We start from the raw sequence: 23526 nt of genomic DNA, 5'->3' as shown, positions 1-23526 counted from the left end.
GCTCTTTGTGGACAATATATATCCAACTTCGGATTCTGGTAGGTATTCCAATCACCTCCAACAATTACATAATATCTATCAAATTGTGTTAAAATTGAATATAGTGATGCTATAAATAGTTGATGGTCATTACAGGGAGCATATATATTTAAAAGTAAAATGGGTTTATCAAATAAGGTAGACGAAAGAATAACATAGCACCACCGTCCATTTTTATCTGTATTAGAATCTAATATATTTTCCTTGTATTGATCTTTAATAATTATGGCTACCCCAGCACTATTTGACTTACCTTCAGATACTACTACTTCTCTAATCCGTTTCTTTTTTTTTAACATCACCCCATTGATCATTCATTAAATGCGTTTCTTGGAGTAGGATAAACCACGCCTTAGCCTGCAACAATACATGTAACACCAGTTTCCTCTTCTTTAAGTTCTGGAGCCCTTTTAACGTTCCATGAATCTACTTCCCACATTTCAAAGATTCACTGTAAGACGAAAGTTTTGGAGAGAGAGCATGGAAAAAAACAGTAAATTCAAAACCATACATAATCTGGAAGCAATCCTTATATCCCGTCCTCAACCAGTGCATACCCACTCTAACCCCGGACCAGGAGATGAATAGGTCCTGTATAATATAAAATGACAAAGGGTTTAAAAGAAACAACAGATATAAAAACACCACAATGTAAAATTTCACACATGTATCACAATTAAGACCTATAAAACCTAACTTCACTACGACAAAGCCTAAACTAAACATTCCCTAACAAACATTGCCATAAACTACATCTCTTTGGTTAATTACTATTTAAACAAATCAAATTAAAAATGTAACAGTAGTACATGTAAAAAGAATAAAGTAAAAAAAATATAATGCATTTTCAGTAGGTTATAATAATGCACTTTCAGTTGGATTAGCTATCTATACATAAACCACATGCATTAAGAGAGAAGAGAAAGAAAAAAAAAATACATACGAATATATAACCCTATATTAAAGCAAATAGACAGCAAATTTATTAATATCCTTTGTTATACATTCACCTTATACTAGTTTCATAATAAAGCAAGCTTCTAACTAAATAAAATAATGAAAATAACACAAAACATTAAAAACTATGCTGACAGGTTAAATAAACATTGCTAAATCCCTGCACCCTCTCTAAATAATATAACTACAAAATGTTGACTGAAAGTTAATAAATTAAGTTCCTAACAAGTTCCTATATGCTTAAATTACTATAGAACAGTGTTATTTAATGTTAAATAAGCAAGAGAGTGTTTAAAACAGTTCTCTTCGGTTTTCCAAACCAGGAAGTCCTGTAAAATGCTCACGATGGGGGACCACTTTTGCAGACGGACTCCCGGAAGTGCCACAATGAAATCTACACCCTCAACAGCATTTTAAGCACTTCCTGTCTTCCTCCTCATTGAAAACAGTTCGTAGAAGCCATAAAATGTCAGGAAACAAGTGCAGGAGATCAAGATAAGGAAAAGCAAACAGTTTTATTGCTCAGGAATAGGCCTAAGCTTCACAAATGCAAACAAAAGATTACCCAGTCCTCGAAGCACAGTAAACATAGCAGCATGCCAGTCCCAGCAAAAGTTCAATTCAAGTCTCTGATGCAGGTAAAGCCTTGAAAATTTTAAGAAACATATTTCTTGCCTCATTTTTGGTGGAAACAGAATGTTTAGCCCCATCCACTGTGAATATAAGCATATTAGGATATTTCATTTGAAACTTCATTTGTTTGTCAATAAGAAATTTGCAGTAAGGAGACAGAGACTGTCTAGCCTGTCTGATCTGTATAGGTAGATCCTGTGTCAGAGATATTTTATTGTTTTTCCACATAATATAGCCTCCACCTTGTTTTGCAGTAATAAGTATTCTATTTACATCTTGATAATTAAGCAGTTTAACATACACAGGTCTAGGAAAATTAGATGCTTCTACCTCTCTCAAAGCTCTGTGCTATTTCCACGATGATTTGTTTCACAGTATCAGAATCATTTAAAAGCACTGCAAATATTTGTAGTATGGATGGAATCAGTTCATTATACTGAATGGATTCAGGAATACCTCTGACAATTATATTGTTTCTCCTGGATCTTGCTTCTAGGTCTGTAAGCTTACTTTGTATAGCCTGTATATCCACATCATGCAGATTAGTTTTTTTTCCCAGTAAAACTAATTTGTCCTCAGTATCAGAAATTCGAGCCTCCGTCTTATTCATTCTTTCCAGCAACTGAGTACATGAAATTCCAAATGATTGTATTTGACAAGTCAGTTCTTTTAAAGCTTCTTGTATAGGCAGAAGTGCAGTTTTGATATCCTCCATATTTAAAGCTTGATCAGCTTTAGTTTTAGTCCCTAGTTTCTGTTGTTCCTGTGCTTTAGTAATTTTTTGTCGTTTAGTAGTCACATCTTTTTCTGGTGATTGCAATTCTGATAATTTTGTTTTAGTCGTAGTTATATCCATGCTTTTGTCTTCTTTTGACATCTTATTGGAACATAAAAAGTTGCAATATAAAAAGCACACGGTTCCTTTGTGTATTTCTCTCTGCAGAGCTAGCTAATCTGTTGTAATCCAATTAAATATATTCCTTTTTTCCGTTTTTTCTTCTCAATCCAGGATAAATAAGTGTAGTTAGAGTAAGTTTATCGAAGTTTTGCTGTTGAAAACTTTGTAGTATCCACTCAGGGTTTTGATTTCCTCAGGTTAAATGGAGAGCTGCAGTTCAGCAGTGTTCACAGAACGGCAGCCATCTTTGAATCACCCTGAGTTCTTTTTATAATAATTATAGTTTTAAAAATAGAATTGACAGCTTCCAAAATGATCCAGAATTTATTTTTGGGTTGTTGGAACACAGGAGCCTTAAATAGTTTCTGAGTGAAGGCACTGCATTATAAGACCATTTCCTTGAGGTAGCTATGTGTAGTGATAGTTATATAACAGAATTCTACATTTCGTATGTTGTTTATAACAGGTTAGTTTTACTAAGGGATTGATTAGGGTGCAGGGGAGTATCTTCTACTAGTTTGCCAGTTGTGAGACTGTTTCTGTTGTTTAGTGTGGGATAAAATCACTTTCCTGTTCAATGTCCTGAAAATCTTTGGAAGCTGAAGAATTTTTTTTTTTTTCTTACTAGAAATGGAAGGGTCAGAAGCATAAACTAAACCTGATAAATCATTTCTCTCTAAAGAAACACTGGAGGGGAAGATACAGGTTTGCATTTCTGCCTTTTTAACAGGAAATTCTATACAGGCAGACCAACCTATATTAGAGAAAACATTCCTGGGAACAGGGATCCCAGTCCAGCTAGGCAGAGAGGCATTCCCTGCTTCTTCCTCCAAGACTAACAAGAGTGGCTTTCCCTTGCCCACTAAAAGCACACCCACAGCTGCAGAGGATATCTAACCCCCAATCCATGGTGGCTGAAGGGGCTATACCAGAAGGAGCCAGGGTAGAAGATGAATGGTCTGAGAAACCAGAAATGGCCACAGCAGAGTCACCAATTTGCTGCTGAGGCAAATTTGTAGCCTGCTGAAGTGGCAATGGCTGTCTGGAACCATTTTTGTTTTGTGACTGGAAGGAAGAACCAAGGAACCAGTGAATTGTTCCATGATGAAGACAAAAACTGAGCCTGAAACCTGGGTGAAGACTGACAGCAACAGTTGGTAAAACAGGAAAGTAATAACAAAAGCATTTTTTCCATGACAAAATACAGTAAAAAGCTCTAATAAAAGTTACTCCATTTTACTCAAAGTACTTTAACAAAAGTTTAAAGTAGAAAAAAATGAATACAAGTTTCAACAAATCTTTTCCAGAAAAGGTAAAAGCCACACTTCACTGAAAAAGTGACTATAAGGACTATAAGTCACATGATAGTCCAATAAAACATTAATTACATTTTCCAAAAAAAAAAAAAAAAAAAGTTTGTTAAAATAAATAAATGTAAAGGTTTTTTTCCCCCCTGAAGGGAGCTTATTTCACTAGCAATGGAGAATGCTCGCTAAAAATCGATCCTCATCCTCAAAGATGCCCTTTGATAGCAAAGAAATTCTGAAGGTCTTGGTGTCCAATAAAACATTAATTTTTCTAAAAAAAAAAAAAAATTGTTAAAATAAATAAATGTAAAGTTTTCTTCCCCCTGAAGGGAACTTATTTCACTAGCAATGGAGAATGCTAGCTAAAAAAATCAATCCTCATCCTCAAAGATGCCCTTTGATGGCAAAAAAGATCTGAAGGTCTTGGCATCCAAAAGCTTGAACTGATAATGGCTTGGGCGCATGGAAGTTTCCCTTAAGCTTTGTAATCTGGCCAGCTATTATATCCTATGCAGGATACAACCCATATAGCTGAGGCTACTGCAGCAGTGATTATTCAAACATCTATTATTATAGTAAGTTTACTGTGCCTTTCTAACATGCTGTAATTCACCTCAACCCAACAGGCATACAATGTAAAATGTAGCTGATGTATTACAACCAAACTCTCCTTCCTATATAACCTCCTTTTACTCTCTACATTTCAGCTGACATCCTTCAAACACTACTCGCCCCCTTCTTTATTATCCCCCTAACTCCTTTTCCTGTTACCTCTCCTCTGTCATATATGTAATACTATAAATAAAAATATATTAACCTGCCAAAGATGTAATTCTTAATACATGTTGTAACACACATGTATAAATATTCTAGTTAGTACTTTCTTTGTATAATATTCTTCTACGTGTTTTTTATTTTTAATTTTAAGTAAAATTTTGTATTTGGAGCTTTCTCCCAGGACTCTGAAGAAAACGGGCTATTCAGCTCAGTTGGTGGTTCTGGTTAACAAATGGAAATCAACAAAAATAATAAATTAATGTTGAAATGTTCCATATGTTGTTTATACTATGACACTGCTTTTTATCCTTGTAAAGTAGAAATGGAAGTACTTCTTACATGGTACACACATTTGCGTACTTTCATACCCCTCAGTTCTAAGTGCAGGAAATCTGGACAAGGTTGAAAATAATGGTCGTACAAAGGCCCAAAATGAGGGACAATTTTTAAACATTGCTCTTATAAACTTAGAATGTTTATAGAATATTATGATTTGCATTAGCATGCATTTTCTGAAGGACATTTTTAAACACATTTATTGAATTATCACTTGTGACATAGACAAATTTACATTTATACAAAAGTAATTAAACTATTAACAAATTAACATTAAACATTATAATTCACATATATTGCTATATTACATAACCTAAGCAACATTATATAAATTATTCAATTCCTGACCTTTTTTTTAAACAAGAAACATCTTTATTAAACCATCAGTTTTGAAATATGCAATCATACATTTATATAAATGAAAACAATCCATATTGACACAGTCCTTGTTGCAAGCATTTTACATCACAAACCATAGTGACACTTCAGTTACAAACGTTATACATCACTTATAATCTACCCAATCAGTTTCAAACATTACATAGCTCATTTAAATCCTGCTTTCTTTTAAACCTCATTCCTCCCTTGTATGTATTGCTCCCACAATTCTCATTTTTCTTTTCCTATGTTGTTTGCTCCTACCTTTTTCTAAAGATCTCAATTCCAGTTGTTTTATCTCTGTTACTATGTTCACTATGTCTAATATAGTTGGTTTAGATTTTGATTTCCATTTTCTAGTAACTGCTTTTTTGGCAGCCACCATAATTAGAGACAGCAAGGCCTTACCATGTCTAGGCAATTCCGATTCTGTATCATAGCTCAGAAAAATCATCTCCCTCGTCACACCAGTCTACCAACCCACCATCTCTGACAGTGCATCCGGCAGGGAATCCTTAAAGTCCGCCAACCCACTGCACTCCCAGAAAATATGTTCCCAAGTACCTCTTTCTTCCCTGTCACACCTCCAACACTTGCTGTCTACCTGAGGAAAAATTCTCTGGATTCTACTTGGAGTATAAAAATATCTATGTAAACATTTCCAAGCAAAAAATCCTAAATCTTCTAGATTTTGTTGCATATTTGGGAGACATGCATATAATCAGTTTTTGAAAGACATTAAGTCTGAAACTAAAATGTGTCATTATTTAGTGACTTCAATCCTCAGAAATTTGCCAGAGAACTACAAGTTTTACAAGGAACAGACCTAAAACGATAGGGAAAATTCTGCACAGTTGAAAGGTATTCTAGGGTCTGACACGAAGAACTCTGATGATGCCCATGTTTATGGATGGGTGAAAGCGCTAAGTGAATTTTATAAGTATTTGTACTCGCCAGGTCACTGTTCTGTTGTTTTGTCAATTAAAGCATTTGACTGTTGCGGAGCCTGTTTGGTTTATGCTTTACTAGTCTACATTTATTGGTTCTGACGTTTGTGGACTTTGAGAACTTTGTTGTTTGGTACTGCTGAGTTTGCAGCCAAAAATCTTTCTGGTTCTTAGCTCAGAATATTAACGGCTGTTAACTGCTAAAAAGCTGGTTTCTGTAGTCCAGACCTTGACTACCTCACTCTTACTTTGCCTACTTTGTGACAGAGCAGTTGGACTAACCTCTTCACTGACCCCTTGGAGCGCATGTCTAGCAACTACCTGTCACTGAGCCCAGAGTCACTAACTTGTTTTTACTGAAGTTTTACTGTCACTGTGACTTACTGTTTTAACTTGCAATTAGACTCTAACTTGCTGACTTTTATACTTGGGAAATGTCTCTTAAAAATTATACAAGTAAATGTAAGTCAGCATATTAGACCTGTACCACACTTAGCACAATAAATCTGGACAAAGCCTAAAATAATGGGGAAACAAGCCCCCCCCCCCCATGTGACAAAATTTAAATATTGCTTTTATAAACCTAGAAAGTTGCTAGAATAACTGGATTTGTGTTAGCATGTATTTTTCTGAAGGATATGAAGTCTGAAACTCAATTGTACAGTATGCCGTTACTTAGAGACTCCATTACTCAGTCATTTGCCAGAAAAGCATGAATTTTATAAGGAACAGACCAGAAATATAAAGCAAAAATCTGGACAGTTTAGAGTTATGAATTATGATTTTAGGACAACGAGTTCTACAAAATATTAATATTTCACTTAAGACGAATTGTGAATACTCATTCTGTCCAACGGCTATCAGTCTTATCGTAAAGATCCCCATCCAAAAATCGCTTCTTAAAGGGGCATCTTAGTTTTAGCTGTGCTGTGAAACTTCATAAAACTGTATTGCACAAGGACAACTTTTCACTTCAACCTATATACAAGTTCTGGAGCATTTACACAGCAAAAATTAATTAAAAGAATATTATATAAGAGTTTGCTAGGAGCTGGCACTAACATTTTAGGCTGTAATTGAACGTATTTCCTCTAGCCACCACCCACTTAATTACAAATAAGCGGCACTTGCAAGTACTCACAAAAGGTTTCTACGCGTTTACACTATTTTTATATCTTATCACATTTCAATTTGTATAAAATGCAAGCAAACACCGTTTTCATCTTCGCAGCTATTCGACAAATATATTACGTACAATTATTCACTTAAATTCCTTAGTTGGTCTGCTGGAAACTGTAGCGATTGGCCACCATAGTTCTTAAATGTCTGTTTTCTGGTTGGCTTCTAACTCACAAGTCCAGCATTATGATTGGTAAGTATTATAATAGTGCTCTGAAGGGTGCAGATTTCTATTGGGTAGGCCAGCCTTTTTTTCTGCGCGTGGTGAGTGGTTGTATCCAAGCGCCCGGTATCCGGGTACGGCTGCAATGGCGTCCATGGGAGAGTGTTCAGCGCCTATACAGTGGCAAGCTGTATCTTTGACACACGTTGAATATCCTACAGGTAACAACCGCTTCAGTATTTGTCTTGAAATGTTTCCTTCTTGTTAGCGCTCTGGTATTTTACTATTCGATACTCCGCTGACTGGCTCGTTCCTCTCCTGGCACAGACTGGACTTGGCCCAACGGTAGTTCTTTAATAATGAGGCTATATACGTTAGGTGCCTAAAGCTTGTGCGGCGCAGGCGCTCAGGCTTATAAGGCATGGCACTAAATTGTGAGGCTGAGGTGTGCGCATGTGCATGGGCTGGCTATACACAATGAGCAGGCTGGACGTTATTGCCTGTCAGCATTGTATTTTAAACCCACTGTAGTTGTGTGTCACTGTTTTCATTTTAAGCAAGCGTTTTAATAGTTATGCGTTTGTTTTGCAGCTGTAACTTTCTCTTCTAAACCACTGTCTTCAAACTGTATGCTTCTGTTTCCAATATGCAGTCCTGTTCATTATTGTTGCCTAGCTTTTTATAATAATGTTTAAATATTTTTTTTCGTGTTTGACACAACCACAGACACTTGCAGCTTTACGGGTTCTTGGTGGAAGTATTGATGTCTAACTTGTGCTCGTTGGAGATCTTTAAAATTTTGCGTTCCTGTCCTTATTCTTCTATAGTTTTATCTCGTGAGCTACGTAGGTGACAGCATCTTAGCCACGCCCGGTGTTAGGCAAGTGTAGCTGTTGTGGATATGTTTTAGTGTGTCTGTCTCTCTTGTAGTAAAAAACATGTCAATTAAGTCTAGTTTTATGAGTTTTCTCTTTATGGACTTAAGTCCCTCCACCGAGGTGTGTACCTAATTTAATTTGTTGCACCACCTTTTAAGAGTTGAGTTTATTGTACTACTAACCAGGCATTTAGACTGGATAAAACAAACTTCTAAGTTGTACAGGACCCAGTTCTTGAAATTATGTTGATTGAAAGTCGGAAAGTCTTCGGTTTCTTTTAATCTGATTCTAAGATTTATGGTTTAACGCGTTAGTAAAATAAATGTAGCTGTCAATGTTTTTGCAGACTGTCGTCCTCATTATGGCAGTAGTGCAGGTAAAGTCTTCGCACTTTTACGTGCGTTCTCTGCACTCCATTATGTTATCTCCCCCTATTTATTTTGTTTACCTCAGTAGTATATGCCAGTTTCCGACATCATGGCCGAAGTCACAGCTCTTAATATACCGCTGATAAGAGAGAATAATACCGTATTTTATCCTCTATTTAGTACTCCAGTATATTATTACATAAATATGTGGAGAAAGTATGTTACCCTCCAAACGTGTTGCAGTGCTCCAGTAAATTTTTACATACAATTGCTATGCCTGTTTGGAGTATATTCTAAATACCAGGAATTCCTCACAGTAGGTAGAAGGTCATATGCTGACAACCACTTCCCAACAATTTTAAGATCGCCGGACCCCTTCATACCACTTTTCTTTAGTGGTATCCTCCACTTTCTCCTTGCTCATTTTGAAAAATCTGTAGAAAGTGCAGTGTACTTGCAAAGTGCAAAACTCTTGACTCTATGACATTTTCATCCGCATGAAACAGATTCAGAAAAGGTTACAAAACCTTTTTTGCACTGACATTTTTCATCCATTTTAATTTTCAAGGCAGCTGAAGATGGTGTATTTTTTTGCTTTGTCTTTGATCCTATTCAAGGTATTTGATTTGGTGATTCTCCAACTTTAATGAGATTTGGTTACATGGGCTTTGTCCTGCTTCAAGTCCAGGACTGTCAGCAGAGTAGGATACTTAAGAGTACTTGTTGCAAAGGTTTTTCCCCCTCCTTTTCAGTAATTAAGATTGCCCTGCAGTGGTCAGTCCTTGGCCCAGTGTTTGCATATTTTCTGCACTGTAGGGAACATAACTGACATTTGCATGTTCTGCTTTATACAGATGGTGTGGCCGTTCAGATTATGAGGTGTTTGTGTTCAACATACTGCTATTTTGTGACATGTTAATGCTATTTGACTGGTATAAATAAAAGGCAGTCACTTCATTGCATTCATGGGAATCTTGAACGTTAACGACAGATTTGTACATCTAGTCAAGCCATGCTGTAAACATCTTGATTAAAATATGTAGATTTGTGATTTAACACTCCCAAAGAGGAGCATGCATTTTGACTTCTCATTAAACAGATCTTTCCTTTATTTTGGTAAACATTGTGCTCTTTTTGTAGACACTGATCCTGCTTCCCTTCCCCAGAACTCTGAGCTTAATATCTTGCTCTCTCTGTATTTCAGAGCACTTGTTATAAGATGCAAGTTAAGCATTTCCTGTGCAGAATTACATAGGTTTATATAGCGTTTGCGGTAGGAGAAAACATCTGCCTCTCTCTCTCTTTAAAAAAAAAAAAAAAAAAAAAAAAAAAAAAAAAAATAGTATGTTCAGCATTCTGCCTTTCTTCCATCCATTTTTTCCTTGTTAAATCTCCCCTCTACCACTCATTCTGGTAGTCTGATTCATGGGCCTCTAGTTTTCCTGGTGAGTTGTACAGAAAGCCTTCTACATGGCCCACCTCATAAGTAAGGGTTCCACCTCATAAGTAAGGGTTATCTCATTCCAGGCACAAGGAGGTCATAACATCCCTGCCTTCTTCCCTTAGAAGGCCCATTGAGTACAACATCCTTTTCAGCATGTACCTCGCAAAGCACATGCAGCATCTGGAGAGACCATAGAGGTTCCTCTCCTGGAGAATCCAGGGCCTCAGTCTACCATACGCATGGAACCAAGTAAAAAAACGAGCCACCAAGGCAGTAGAACGTCTCCACTAAGTTTAATAACCAGCAAGACTAAGTGCTTTCACCAAAGCATCCAAATGGCTTAATCACTCACTACAAACATCAGACCAACCTTTCATAATTAATTTGGTTGAGTTACTAATCAGTTTGTACTTATCAAAACTTTGCTAAATTTCCATTAAAACTGAAGATTAAGAACTTTATTGTATGCCAGTAATGAACCATAAAACATTATAATAAATTTTAAGTACAGTATGAAATGTATAATGTGATATTGCTACCATTTGGTCCCTTTAATAAGACTTCATGTAACTGAAGCTCTTTGTTCTAAAATGGGCGTTATAGAAATAAAATAATTTAATCCAATCTGAGCTGCTATTTAGCTTCCCTTACTTAAAGTTCCAGTTTACCATCCCCTCCTCCAACACTGTTGTGAACTCTTGTCAATAACAAAAAATACAAATCTTTTAAAATTGGGACATTCCAAAGCTGTGCAAAAATAGTGCATTATGCATGTTTATTTTTCATATTCCTTAGTTGCCCCATAATATGATCACGTAGCTTCCTAATGGTTTTTCCAACATAAAACCCTGGACAAGATAAATAAGTGGCCAAATAAACTACCATATTAGTGTTGGTTACGTTGTCGCCTCACAGCAAGATGTTCTCCGGTTTGATTCTTGGTTTGGGTGTCTTCTATGTGGAGTCTGCATGTCTTCCATGGGGTCGAATGAATTTAAAAACATGCAGGTAGGTGTGTGCATGTGTGGGTGTGCCTTCCTTGAAAGTTTGGTGCCGGTCTGGCAACTCGACACAGTAAAAAATTCACTGTCTGTCATTTAGGGGACTGGAGTTCCACTGTGGTGACCCCTAACCAGGAAATGCCGAAGACTTTTTTTTTTTTTTTTTTTTTTTTTTTTTCTTTGTTAGTGTTACAGTTGCATCTATCCATGCACCCTATTGTACATTCAAATCCCCCTATAGCAACACGGATGCCATCGTTATTTTTACAAACCTTACAGGCACCACATTTATGCATATATGGTCTATGTGGCTCATATGTTCCATTCTTTCCATCTTTTCTTTTGTTTTATCTACCGTACATAGGCTAAAAGCCCTATCCCTCTACTCAGTTTCATACAGACTCCTCAGAGGTGACCTCTGTCTGGCATACAAGGCAATCACAGACCCCACCTTGAAGGGAATGCTGCATATCTGCAAGTCAAGCTCCACTCGAGTAACCCACACGTGTGGCCTCAACCTGGTCTGTGACATCAAAAAGATTTGTTGGTGAGACAGATTTGTGTCCCAGAGACCCCCCCCCCATGTAGGGAATAGACTCCATCTCCACATCAAGCAGAGTACCTCTTTACCCCCTCTGTAAGCGCAACCTGGTTAACTGGATGGGAAACAGAAAATAAACCCCCTGGGATTCCACCCATATCCCTGCTGGACAGGGACATTAGGTGCTGATGTGTCTAAATATGGGCTAAACACTTGGCTAGGCTTATAATGGCCTCAGGGCCAATAGCCTAGTGTTAAAGTGCAGTTTAAAATGTACATAAATAACATTAATTACCTTTAGTCTTGAGTCGAGAATAACTTTCAGGATTTGCAAAAAAATTTTCTCTATTTAAATCCACGTACATCAGTGCTGGGAGACTATCTACACAATTTAAAATTAGTCTCGCCAAGGAACAAAAATACACACTCTAATTTCTTATCAGTATCATGCATGCAGAATTCTGACGTGGTCAAATAGGATGCTGCACATGAGAAATCCATTTTTTTTTTTTTTTTTTTTTTTTTTAGTACCAGTAATATTTTAGAAAAGTAGAGGCCACCTGGCTTGTTAAGCAGTCTTCTTTCTTGACCTTTAACTTCCCAACATTCCTTAACTGTCCATCCCAGCCTGGGAAGGTCAGAGCTTACATCCAGTGTATTCTTTCTTGCTTTCAGAAACTAGTCTTTATAACATTCTTAACCCCTTCAGCAGTACTTTCTTTTTACTTTGTCATTTGTGAAGAAATTGTAAGTTTAATATGCATTTTGTGTAGAATAATCATGAGAGATGTATTTTTCTCTAACAGTAGTAACCTCCAATGAAAAAAAAAATCCTTTTAGGTCAAAGGAGTAATGCAGTCACTAGAAAAAGCTGTCTGTGCTCCTCATTTGCTCTTCCTGTTCAGTGCTTTCTCTTCTGTCTTCAGGTGAGAAGAATTGTAGCTCCTTCAGTCTCTGATTATATCCCTTCTCTTCCATGTCACAGCTCTGGATGATTCCTTTTATTCCAACAACCTGACGTATCGTTCCATCCATGCCTTCCAGAATTATGCACATTACTCAAGTTGTGGTCTTACCAGTGTCCTGCCTGTAAATGCAAAAACCTTGCCTCTTCTTTTGGAATCTCTTCCTCGTGAGAATATGCCACGGCACTTGATTTGCTGCCATCACTATCCTATCACTCCAGTGCTGGTGATCTAGTCCAGGAAAGATTAACAGCATAGCTCCTTATCCTCCTATTAGTTCCACCCTCTCAGATGATAGTTAATGCTAGGGCTGTTGTAGGTGCAGTGCTTTTTAACTGAACTGTCATCTTTTGTAATTTGTTCAGCCTGTCCATATCTTTAATAGACTCCTTCCCCCATCTTCTACTGCTGCAGTGTCTTTGTGCTTTCAGGAAAGAATTTGATCCTGTTCTCTCGGATATGTCTGAGACAAGTGCAGACGAGTACTGAACGGGGACATTCCTCTGTGGTACTCTTGCTACTTTCCTGGTTCCTGACTTTGTCCTTACTGCAGCCCTTTGTGCCTGACATTTTACCTTGTGGCTGTCCAGTTTCTCAGTCTTGGTTCTATGCCAGCCCTTCAGAGTTTGTCTGCCCCTTGTATATAGAATTAAGGCTCCAAGCAAGGTGAAACTTGTTTCTTGACAGCATTAGAACTATGCCCAAACTTGTGTGTGTGGGGACCTGTCTCTTTACATTTAGAAGAAAAAGAACTTGTGTGGCAGCTCAGGCTGAATGCTTCTGTGTTTCCTGGACTTAATGACACAGTTTCTATTATGAGCCTGTTGAAATTGAGGGCATTATTTCGTTGGATGTCTGCATTTTAATTCCAGAAAATCATACTAATTTATTTAATTAGTATATTTTCATTTATATATTTTATAATATGGAGATATATACATACATATATATATTTTTTATATTATTGATTGACAGGATGTGATGTCATGCTTTTTTGTATGTATGTGTATATATATGTGTGTGTGTATGTGTGTGTGTGTGTATATGTATGTATGTATGTATGTGTATGTGTGTATATATATATATATATATATATATATATATATATATATATATATATATATCTATATATATAAATTTTTTTTTTGTTTGCCGTCATGTAAAGTCATGCCTACCTTGCTGTCATTTGAGTGATCTGAATAGCATGTATGTGTGTGTATTATCTCAGATGCTCAGGTAAGAGCCGCCCTCTCCAAAGCAAAAAACACGGCATCAATGGGACCAGACGGTGTCCCGGGCTGCGTCCTACATGAACTCCAAGAGTTAAACAAACATAAAAACTACTGTTCAATCTCAGCCTTACTACAGGATATGTGCCCAAAGAGTGGCGTACAGCAACAGTGGTCCCTCTCCATAAAGGTGGTGCCTCAACGGATCCTGGAAACTATCGCCCCATAAGCCTGACTAGCTTGGTCTGCAAAGCTATGGAAAGGATCATCATGGACCTCATAAATAAAGATATTGGGGACCTACAGACACTGGATCCTACCCAGTTCGGCTTTAAGGGCAGATCCTGCCTCTTAAATCTGGTTGACTTCTTTGAAACAGTCACCAAGGCGATTGACGAGGGGAAGGTGGTCCACACAGCCTACCTGGACCTCACAAAAGCCTTCGATACAATACTCCACTCGGGCATTATAGATAAGCTCACCAGCTTAAATATAAACCCCTATGTCCGTAGATGGATTGCAAACTGGCTCAAGGACAGAACCCACATGGTTAGAATTGCTGGAGCCATGTCGGACTCCAAACCAGTTACAAGTGGTGTCCCACAAGGCTCAGTCCTGGGACCTCTCTTGTTCGGTATATATTTCTCTGAGGTACAGGCCAACACGGAAGGACTGTGGCTGACCAAGTTCGCAGATGACTGAAAACTGGGCGCCATAATCTACTCCAGCCGACACAAGCATCCTCCAAAAGGGCCTCATAGAAACAGACAACTAGTGCCAGAGCCATGTCCTCAAGCTAAATGCCAAAAAGTGTATAGTCATCCCCAAAGTGCCCACAAATTACCACATGGGTGGTAATCCATTAAGTACAGAAGAAGTAATTGGGGACCTGGGGACCCAAGTTGATAGCAATCTCTCATTTGACAACCACGTGGCCAAAGTGGTTAGAAAAACCTTTTATATAGCCCACCTAATCATGAAGGGATTCACATCTAGATCAGGGGAGGTCATCGTGCCTCTTTACTCATCCCTCATCAGGCCCATAACTGAGTACAATGCCCCTTTTGGGATCTACCTTACCAGACACCTGCAGCAACTGGAAAGACCCCAAAAGTACCTCAACAAGAGGATCAAAGGGCTCAAACAGATGCCATATGCTGCCCGGTTAAAGAAACTCCAGCTCCACTCAGTGGCATACCGCCTGTTCAAAGGCGATCTGTGCCTGACGTATAAAGCCATGTCCAACCCGGAATTAGTGGACATGCTGCACCTCAGAAAATCCAAATCCCATCGAGCTACGCGCTCGAGAGACTTGAACCTCAGCACTGAAATAAATAGGACATGCTGTAGGGACAAATTCATAACCCAGAGGCTCCCTTCACTCGAATAAAGTCCCAGTCCAGGTTAGGCAGAGTCCCTCATTGACTCTCTTCAAGAGGAATCTTGATAAGTGGATGGGAGATCGTAGGTTTACCCCGGGTATCACTTCTGTGTCGCTGTTGGACAGAGGCACAGTATACTAGCCTCGAAAAAGGGCATAGCAAAATAAATTTAAAATGGGTGGCGAAAGCCAAACGCATTCTGGCTAGGCTTATAAATGCCCTAGGGCAGATAGCCTAGTATGAACCTATATTGGTAGCTGATCCTTTTAAATGTTTTAGCACAGAATGGCATGTAGAAGTTAGAGACTTGCCAAACAAGATTATATCTGGTCCTGTTCATAACTTTTTTTTTTTTTTTTTTTTTTTTTTTTTTTTTTGTCTGAAGAGGGTATGGGGGTACTGTAGAAGGGAGTATTGCGTACTAAATACAAAGCAGTTCCAGATATATTCTGGTGAGCAAAAGGAGCTGATTCTCTCTAAGGAGAGGCACTATACAATTCTTTGCCTGCAGGGAAGTACAAGAGGGAAGGTATTTTCGTGCTGTGTTGCTATTATTCCCCTCCCTTAGTTGATACTTCACATCAGGGCTGTTGTGGCCCATGTGCAGTACCTGTCTGAGAAACTGGAAGGAGAAGGGACATCAAGCTGTCATTATCTGTACGCTGCCTATTAAAATGTCGATTGTTGATGTGCTGCAAAAAGAAGTTGTAAATGCAGGAGAAGATATGAAACCTTGTGCTGAGTTTTTTTTGCAAGGGGGGCAAGCCCTCGACACTCCTGACCTTTTATTAACCAACACAAAGATAACCATATCTTGAAGAAAAATATTAAGAGAAATGGACATCTTGGACTTGGTATATGCATATCTGTTTTTAAGACGTTTAGGATCTGTTTTGGGTTACTGTATCTGTGATCTTGTATGATCTCTTGGGATGTTGTGCATTTCTTCTAGCCTTCTGTTTTGCCGGAAGCCTGTGTAATGGGGGTACTTCATCTGATTTGTAAAGAAGCACTGCATGTATTTTTAACTGAGGAAAAGCCTGCAGAGTTTGAACATTTTACCAGGTACTGCAACTAAGTATTGCAGACTGAATTGTCTGTGGAAACTGCATTTCTTTAACTTCATTGTAAATATGAACTTCAGACTGGAAAGTGGGCAGAAATTATTGATTTGTTACACCACATTGCTGTAGATGTGTGAATGTATTTATTACATGTTGATTGGGTTCAGTTTTAAATCCCTGTTTTCAGTGGGGGGGGGGGGGGGGCTCCACATGTAATGAGTGCAAACATATGTGTATATCTGAATGTATGAACAGATTGCATGTAGTGCATTAAATACTAATGAGTAGTATTGCTGGAGGTTGCAGAATTTATACGTTGTATGCAAGTATGAGAGACTTAACGATTTGCTGTTAAGTTATGGTGACATAGTTTGCAGTATTTATAGGTTTATTAGATTTTATTACATCCCCCCCCCCCCCCGGATAGATGTTAAGGAGAGCATAGATAGTAAAAGCACATGGTGCGAAAAGTAAAACAACTTGTAGTAAACAGACACTGGACCCAACCCAGTTTGGTTTCGTCAAGGGCAGATCATGCCTTTTCAACCTGGCTGACTCCTTTTGAGAAGGTAACCAAAGCAGTGGATGAGGGGGGAAAATGGTTCACACTGCCTACCTTGACCTGGCCAAGGCATTTGATGCAATACCCCACTCGGGCCTTCTTGACAAACTCAGGAGGCTAAGGGCAAAATTATATGCCACCTGATGGATAGCCAACTGGCTCACAGGACCCATGAAGTTAGAATTGAGGAGTCCACTTCTACAAAGAAGCCAGTCACAAGTGACGTCAGTTGGGGATCAGTTCTTGGTCCACTCCTTTCTGGCATTTACTTCTCTGAAGTAAAGGCCAATGTCAGTGGACTCTGCCTGATTTAAATTTGCAGCTGATTTGCAAATTAGGAGCAGTCGTTGAATGCCACACTGACACAAATGTTCTTCAGGAGGGGCTGACACAGTTTGTCAGACCCATGGACTAAAACTAAATGCCAAGAAATGCATAATACTATCCTTTGGGAAATCCTCAACCCCTGGCAACGGTCATATTGAGAACATACCCCTTTGACACAGTAGTCAAGAACTTGGTGACATACATAGATGGCAATCTAGCTTTTGACCATCGCATGTCTACAGTAATGAGGAAGTCATTCTATGTTGCGCAACTTGCAAACAAAGGTATGGTATCAAAGTCCAAGGAAGTTATTGTTCTAATGTATTCACGATTCCTCAGACCTATCATTGAGTATAATGCCCCCTTTGGTATGTACCTTACCAGGCATATACAACAAGTGGAACATCCACAGAGGTTACTCCCTAAAAGAATATAGGGTGCAAGTAAAATGTCCTGTGCAGACCACCTCAAGGCCCTATCCCTGTATTCAGTCTCTTACAGGCTTTTGAGAGGCGATCTATGCTTGGCATACAAGCCATTGTCCGATCCCACTCTGGACCTCCTGCATATCCACAAAACAAACACCCAAATTACCTATTCTAAAGACTTAAACCTTGTCTGTGGTGATAAATAAGACCTGCTGGGAGAGAGAGGTATGTATCCCAGAGACTACCCCATCTATGGAACAGGCTCTTAATCCATCTGAAGCAGAGTTCCTCCCTAACCAAATTCAAGTGCAACTAAGACAGCTGGTTGGGGAACAGGAAATTCATCCCTGCTTTGGCACCTGTCTCTCTAATGGACACAGGCAACCTGTAAATGGTTTATCTCCCAGCCCCCTGCTTTTAAATGTTTCATGTCCCAAACTCCTGCTTACACATGTCAAGGGTATTGGAACTTGCCATAGATTTAGGGTACATGGCTTTACCCAAAAAATGGTTATCAGACCAGTGATATTATCAAAGAATGTACCTGGATCCCACTTCAACATTTAATAGGGAAATTGACAGCTTTTTGAGGTTAACAGTAGAGGGAGGGTGTTCCCAGAGAAACATTTGTCAGTTGACAGTACAGGATGATATGAGACCGTATTTGTATCCTTTACCCAAGATTTGTAAAAATTCAAATTATCCATCTGACAGGCCCATTGTTTCTGGTAAGGGGTCTTTGACGGAACTGTTATCTGAATTCCTTGCGTATTATTTAAAACCTTTGTTGAAAATGGTATGATCTAGGCTTCAAGGTACTACTGAATTTTTGAATATTATAGCGTTGTCGCCTCACAGTTAGACGTTGCTCGTTCGATTCTCAGAGCGTCTTCTGTGTAGTGACATGCGTGAATGGGCATTCCTCCGTTGAAGGTTGTGAGTTAGGCCCGGCAGGCCAGTACGTAAAAATCTACTGCCAATCATTAGCGGACCGGAGTTCTGCTGTGGCGACCCCTAACCAGGAAAAGCCGAAAAACACAAACCTTGAACATGTACAGTTTAGATTGTGGTTGGTTTTTGTGCACATTGGATGGAAATGCTCTGTATACTAACATATTTCTCACTGGGCAGGCTTGTTGGCCTTAGAATATTGGTTGAATTAGGGCCTTAATTTGTAGCCCGGGTTCAAACACATTTTTATCATGTTTTGCTGAACATGTTTTAACAAAAAATGTGTTTCGGAGAGGACTGTTACTTACAACTTAAAGGTACAGCTATGGGTACGTCATTTACACCCATTTATGGGTTTTATTGAACAGATTTTTCCCATAATATTTAGAATCTATGGACATGTGGAGATGATTGGATGACTGAGTGGTCTGGAGGTCTGATGTTACATATTTGTTGGAGTTTGTGGAATACCTTAATGATAAATGGGGTATCCAATTAATTATAAATCGTGACCCTAGACAGATTACATTCCTAGATGTCCTAGTTACTGTGAAGGAGAATAAGGAGAATGGGACTGTGAGTAGTTGCATCTTTAGGAAGTTCCCCAAGTAAAAACTTTTTTTTTTTTTTTTTTTTTTTTTTTTTTTTTTTTTTTGCAAGTGAGTAGTTGTCACCCCTACATGCTGTAAGAAGTATACCAAAATCTCAGTTTGAGATTAAAAATAATTTGTTCTTTCGAATTGGTATACAGTACTGAAATGCAGGACATGGTGAGGAGGTTTTGGGATAGGGGATATAACCAATCTGATATACAAAATGTCTGATTCAGTAAGGCAAGTTGGTAGGGAGCAATTACTACAATACCAACCAAGAAAGGATCTGATTGGACCACAAGTTTTGGTTGTAACACTAGCTTTTTTTATGGACTTGGTTCAGAAGTACTAGTACATTTTACTGATGGATGATCGTTTAAAAAAAGTTATTACCTGGCAGGCAGATTGTATCTTTTTTTTTTTTTTCTTGTAAGAAAGAAGACTTGGCTAAACAACCTTTGGGACAGTTGATTTTGAGGGGTGTAGTAGTGAAAGGTTGCCATCCCTGTGGTCATTGTAGTCTTTGTAAATATGTTCCTAAGGCTGAGTGCTTTTTCATCTTCAAACACATCAGAGATGTACCAAATTAAATTTAATATTTTTGGGAATTGTGATGTAGATTGGGTTATATATTTGGCCACATGCAGTTCATTTTATGTTGGACAACTTCACATTCATTGACACTCAGGATTTCAGAACATCTTGGTGACATTTTATGTGCCAGGGGATCCTGTGCTTTTGTATAAATGTACTTTTGCACCATAAAACTGCAAGGTTTTATTTCTTTGTTATTGATAAAGATTCTGTTAAACGGGCAATAAAGGAGGCTGGCACACTGTTAAAATAATAGAGAGGTTGGATTATTAGGCGGGGAGCATTGTTTCCTCCTGGATTTAATGAGAATTTGTAAGAACATTCATTTGTAAGGGGTGTGTAGTTATGTCTTGTAACATTGTTGGTATTGAAGCACTGATGAAGGCTAAACTAAAACTGGTGTGCTGTTGTGGTGGAATAAAGCTATGTTTGCTTGGTAATGAATTGTGTGATTTATCCATTCACCATAGTGGGAGGAGTGCTGGCTTGTGTGGTGGTATATATAAAGGTGGTGTGTGTGGTGTTTTTTTTCCCTCCATGCACCTGGCCTTACTTGCGTGAACTGTTGGTAGTTAGTTTTATTAGGTTTAAAAAGGCTGTTGTGGTCTTTAACCTTGTAAAAACATGTGAACATGGTAGAAATACGGATAATACATTATATATATATATATATATATATATATATATATATATATATATATATATATATATATATATATATATATATATTATGTAAATCTTATACAGGTAGTTAGCCCTTTTATAGAAGCATATAATTGGTCCTTTAGTCTTGGCCCAGTTCATCTGTGAATGGTTAGAGTTTTTCCCCATTTTGCTTGTATTTAGTAGCTGTTGGGGATTTCATGTAGGGGTAATTTTTCTAAGTATGTGTATCTACACACTTGCCTGTATGATAATTGTATGTTTTTACTTTGTAAAAACCTTTATCAAATGTGGATGAAGTTTATTTGATTTGCTGCTTATCTTTTAAGTCCCTGTCAGTGTTACCTGAACTGCAAGTCAGTGGGTCCTCTTCTGTAGGCTGATACTTTAATTTTATTAATTTAGTGTCTCTCGTTTGTAACTAGGTTATGGTTAAAAGGGGTCAATGTAGTCTGGCTTCCTACCTGATGTAAATAGTAAAAGCGTATGACCATCTAAAATATTTAAATTTATTTACTCAATAGTTTGTTGATCTATGTGACCTAGTAAGCAGGTGCTTACAGTTATAGCTGAAGCTGTTTCATAAAGTTGCTTGTGTATGCATATCTAAGCAGTAAAAAGTACCACAGTGCTGTTAAAAGTGATGCTGTTGGACAGTTGAGGTTATAATAAGCTGTATTTCTTTTTAGCAAAGAAGCTTTTTCTTTCGCTTAGATTATTTCCATATATAGGGGTGGTGGTGTCTTGTTCATAGGAATTGCATGAGCTAATGGCTTGATTTTAAGGGAGTGCTGTTTAAAAATGTGTAGGCTGACCTTTGTCCTTTTTTAGTGGATAGGGAAATCCTGTGTGTGGTGGTGGTGGTGATGTTGAATGCTCCTTACAAAAGACATGCTGTGCTAGTTTTTATATAATCACAAAATACACTAAATCACAGTATGTCAAAATATCCAACAACACGATAGTCACGAACAAACAGCTTTAATGAGAAGCTTTCGGGTCTACACCCTTCATGTGCTGATGAAGGGTGTAGACCCGAAAGCTTCTCATTAAAGCTAGTTTTTATATAAACATTTGATTATGCTTTTGGTGCTAGTTTTAGTATGATGTTTTTATAGGTATCATTTCTCCTTGTAATCCATATATCCCACACTGATTTTGTGGAACCTGAGTACTTGCCACTAGACTGTTCTGTCTGTAATTCACTTTCTTTGAAAAAAAATTTCTGTATCCAGTTTAGGTCTCCTTCCATGTATCTGCATTCCCTGCCTTCTTTCCTTGTCTATTTTGTTTCACTAGCCAAGTCGAGTGGTTTAAATGACCCTTTTCACCCACGAGCTAGGCCAGAAGGTATGCGGTATAATGTACAATTATAGTGCATAAACAGATGTCCACTTGGAATATTCCAAGTAGATAAAATGTACTACTATTGGTATAATATTGAGTTTAACTTGGGGTATTGCAGTCAGTTAACAAATCGTGCAAGTGTTTAAGGTTTACAGTGGTTACAAAGTTAAAATAAACAGACTTCTGTCTGGTGTAGGGATGAGAAGTCAGCTCTCAACAATTCTTTCCTCTCCTAAAAAGGAAAGTACAATTTGTAGTTTTAGGCCAAGGGCGGTCTTAACTGAAAGTGCTTGACATTCATATCTGTTCAAATTTTTATCTAAGGAGTGAATGATAAACAAAAAAATCTAAAACTAGGCAAAATAAACTGTCTGGTCCACCCACAAGGTCGGAACCATCTCTTGGCTCCACAATATGCAAGACTAAAGCACCCATCAGACCTTGCAAAAAGTGAGCATAGACAGAAATTTTATCTTCAGTGATGAAGTACAGAAAACGAGTAACAATCTACTGGATATGTTAAAATATCTGGTGATAAAAAGAAGGATATGGAAATGTCCCTCAGTTCCAGTCAGATCAAGTGCAGGTGGTTAAAACTAATTCTGAGGGGGAAAAAGTACTAAGAATGTGCTGAAGGTTGTCGGTAATGTATCAAAATAAAAACGGGTAGACATTGAAAATTGTAGCAGAAGAAAAAATATACACCCCGTTTCTCTTTCTGGATAAAAACGGGTAGACATTGAAAATTGTAGCAGAAGAAAAAATATACACTCTGTTTCTCTTTCTGAGATCCAGAAAAGGACAGTGAGGAAATTTATCAGGAGTGGACTGGGCTAGTTAAACTTTAATGGTCTCATCAGATCTCGACTCGGACATGAACAGCAAGAAAGATGTCCCAATGGATCCTGGTTCACTTTGCCACCTGTAACACAAAAGGTGAGGTTCTATCTTCAGTCTGGTTTCCTGCTAAAATGATCTTGGCAGGTGGTTCGTGGATCTTTATGGACCATAACTTTGCCTTGGAGACCAGCGAGAGAGGAGCATGTTTCCAGATTGCAGTTAAAATATGCCAGGGGAGGAAAGAGAAATTCAGTATCTTGTGTCCAGACCTTTTAAAGGTCTAGCTACCTGGGAGTGCAGCTACCTTTGGATCGGACTCAAAGGAATGTTTTTTGCTGTTTTAGAAAGCATATGGCAGACAGGCAAAGGGTTGTCTTTGCAAGCAGAATGGTATTTTCAGAGCCCCTTGTGACAGCTGGTATTAAAGGAACTATAGCTACTTGCCTTTAACTGTTGTGCCTGTCTGCTCCCTGCTGTATCAGTAGAGAGAGAATTTGTGCATGGTCACCAGTGTGTGTTTTTGTTTTGTTTTTGCTTTTAAATCTGGAGTTGATAAAAATGTATTTGAATTTGAGACCCCATCCTGTATTCTTCTAAATCTCCTAATTTCTGAATAGTGTGTAATAGGTTTGAAAACTGTCACCAAATTGGTGGCCTGAACTGATTATCACTGTCTATGCAGTACTTAAGCATGACGAAAGTAACTGCCCTTGCCAGGTTCTCTTGTTTACACTC

The 23526-nt window shown here is 38.1% G+C and overlaps 1 protein-coding gene across 1 annotated transcript in view; it reads left to right on the top strand.

The window, feature by feature from the left end:
* Positions 1 to 6853: 6853 nt before the first annotated feature.
* Positions 6854 to 23526, top strand: part of DOLPP1 (dolichyldiphosphatase 1) — a gene marked incomplete in the record, with an annotated part of 1057587 nt that continues 1040914 nt past the window's right edge. Inside the window, 1 exon segment of the mRNA XM_044058255.1 lies at positions 6854 to 7835. Within this exon segment, the coding sequence (XP_043914190.1) occupies positions 7760 to 7835 (76 nt within the window).

This window comes from Protopterus annectens, chromosome 16.part0 (genome assembly GCF_019279795.1).
Source record: "Protopterus annectens isolate FY-2018-M chromosome 16.part0, PAN1.0, whole genome shotgun sequence".
NCBI classification, from domain to species: Eukaryota; Metazoa; Chordata; order Ceratodontiformes; family Protopteridae; genus Protopterus; species Protopterus annectens.
Note: the sequence above shows the minus strand (reverse complement) of the source record. Positions and strands in the feature narration are given on the sequence as shown.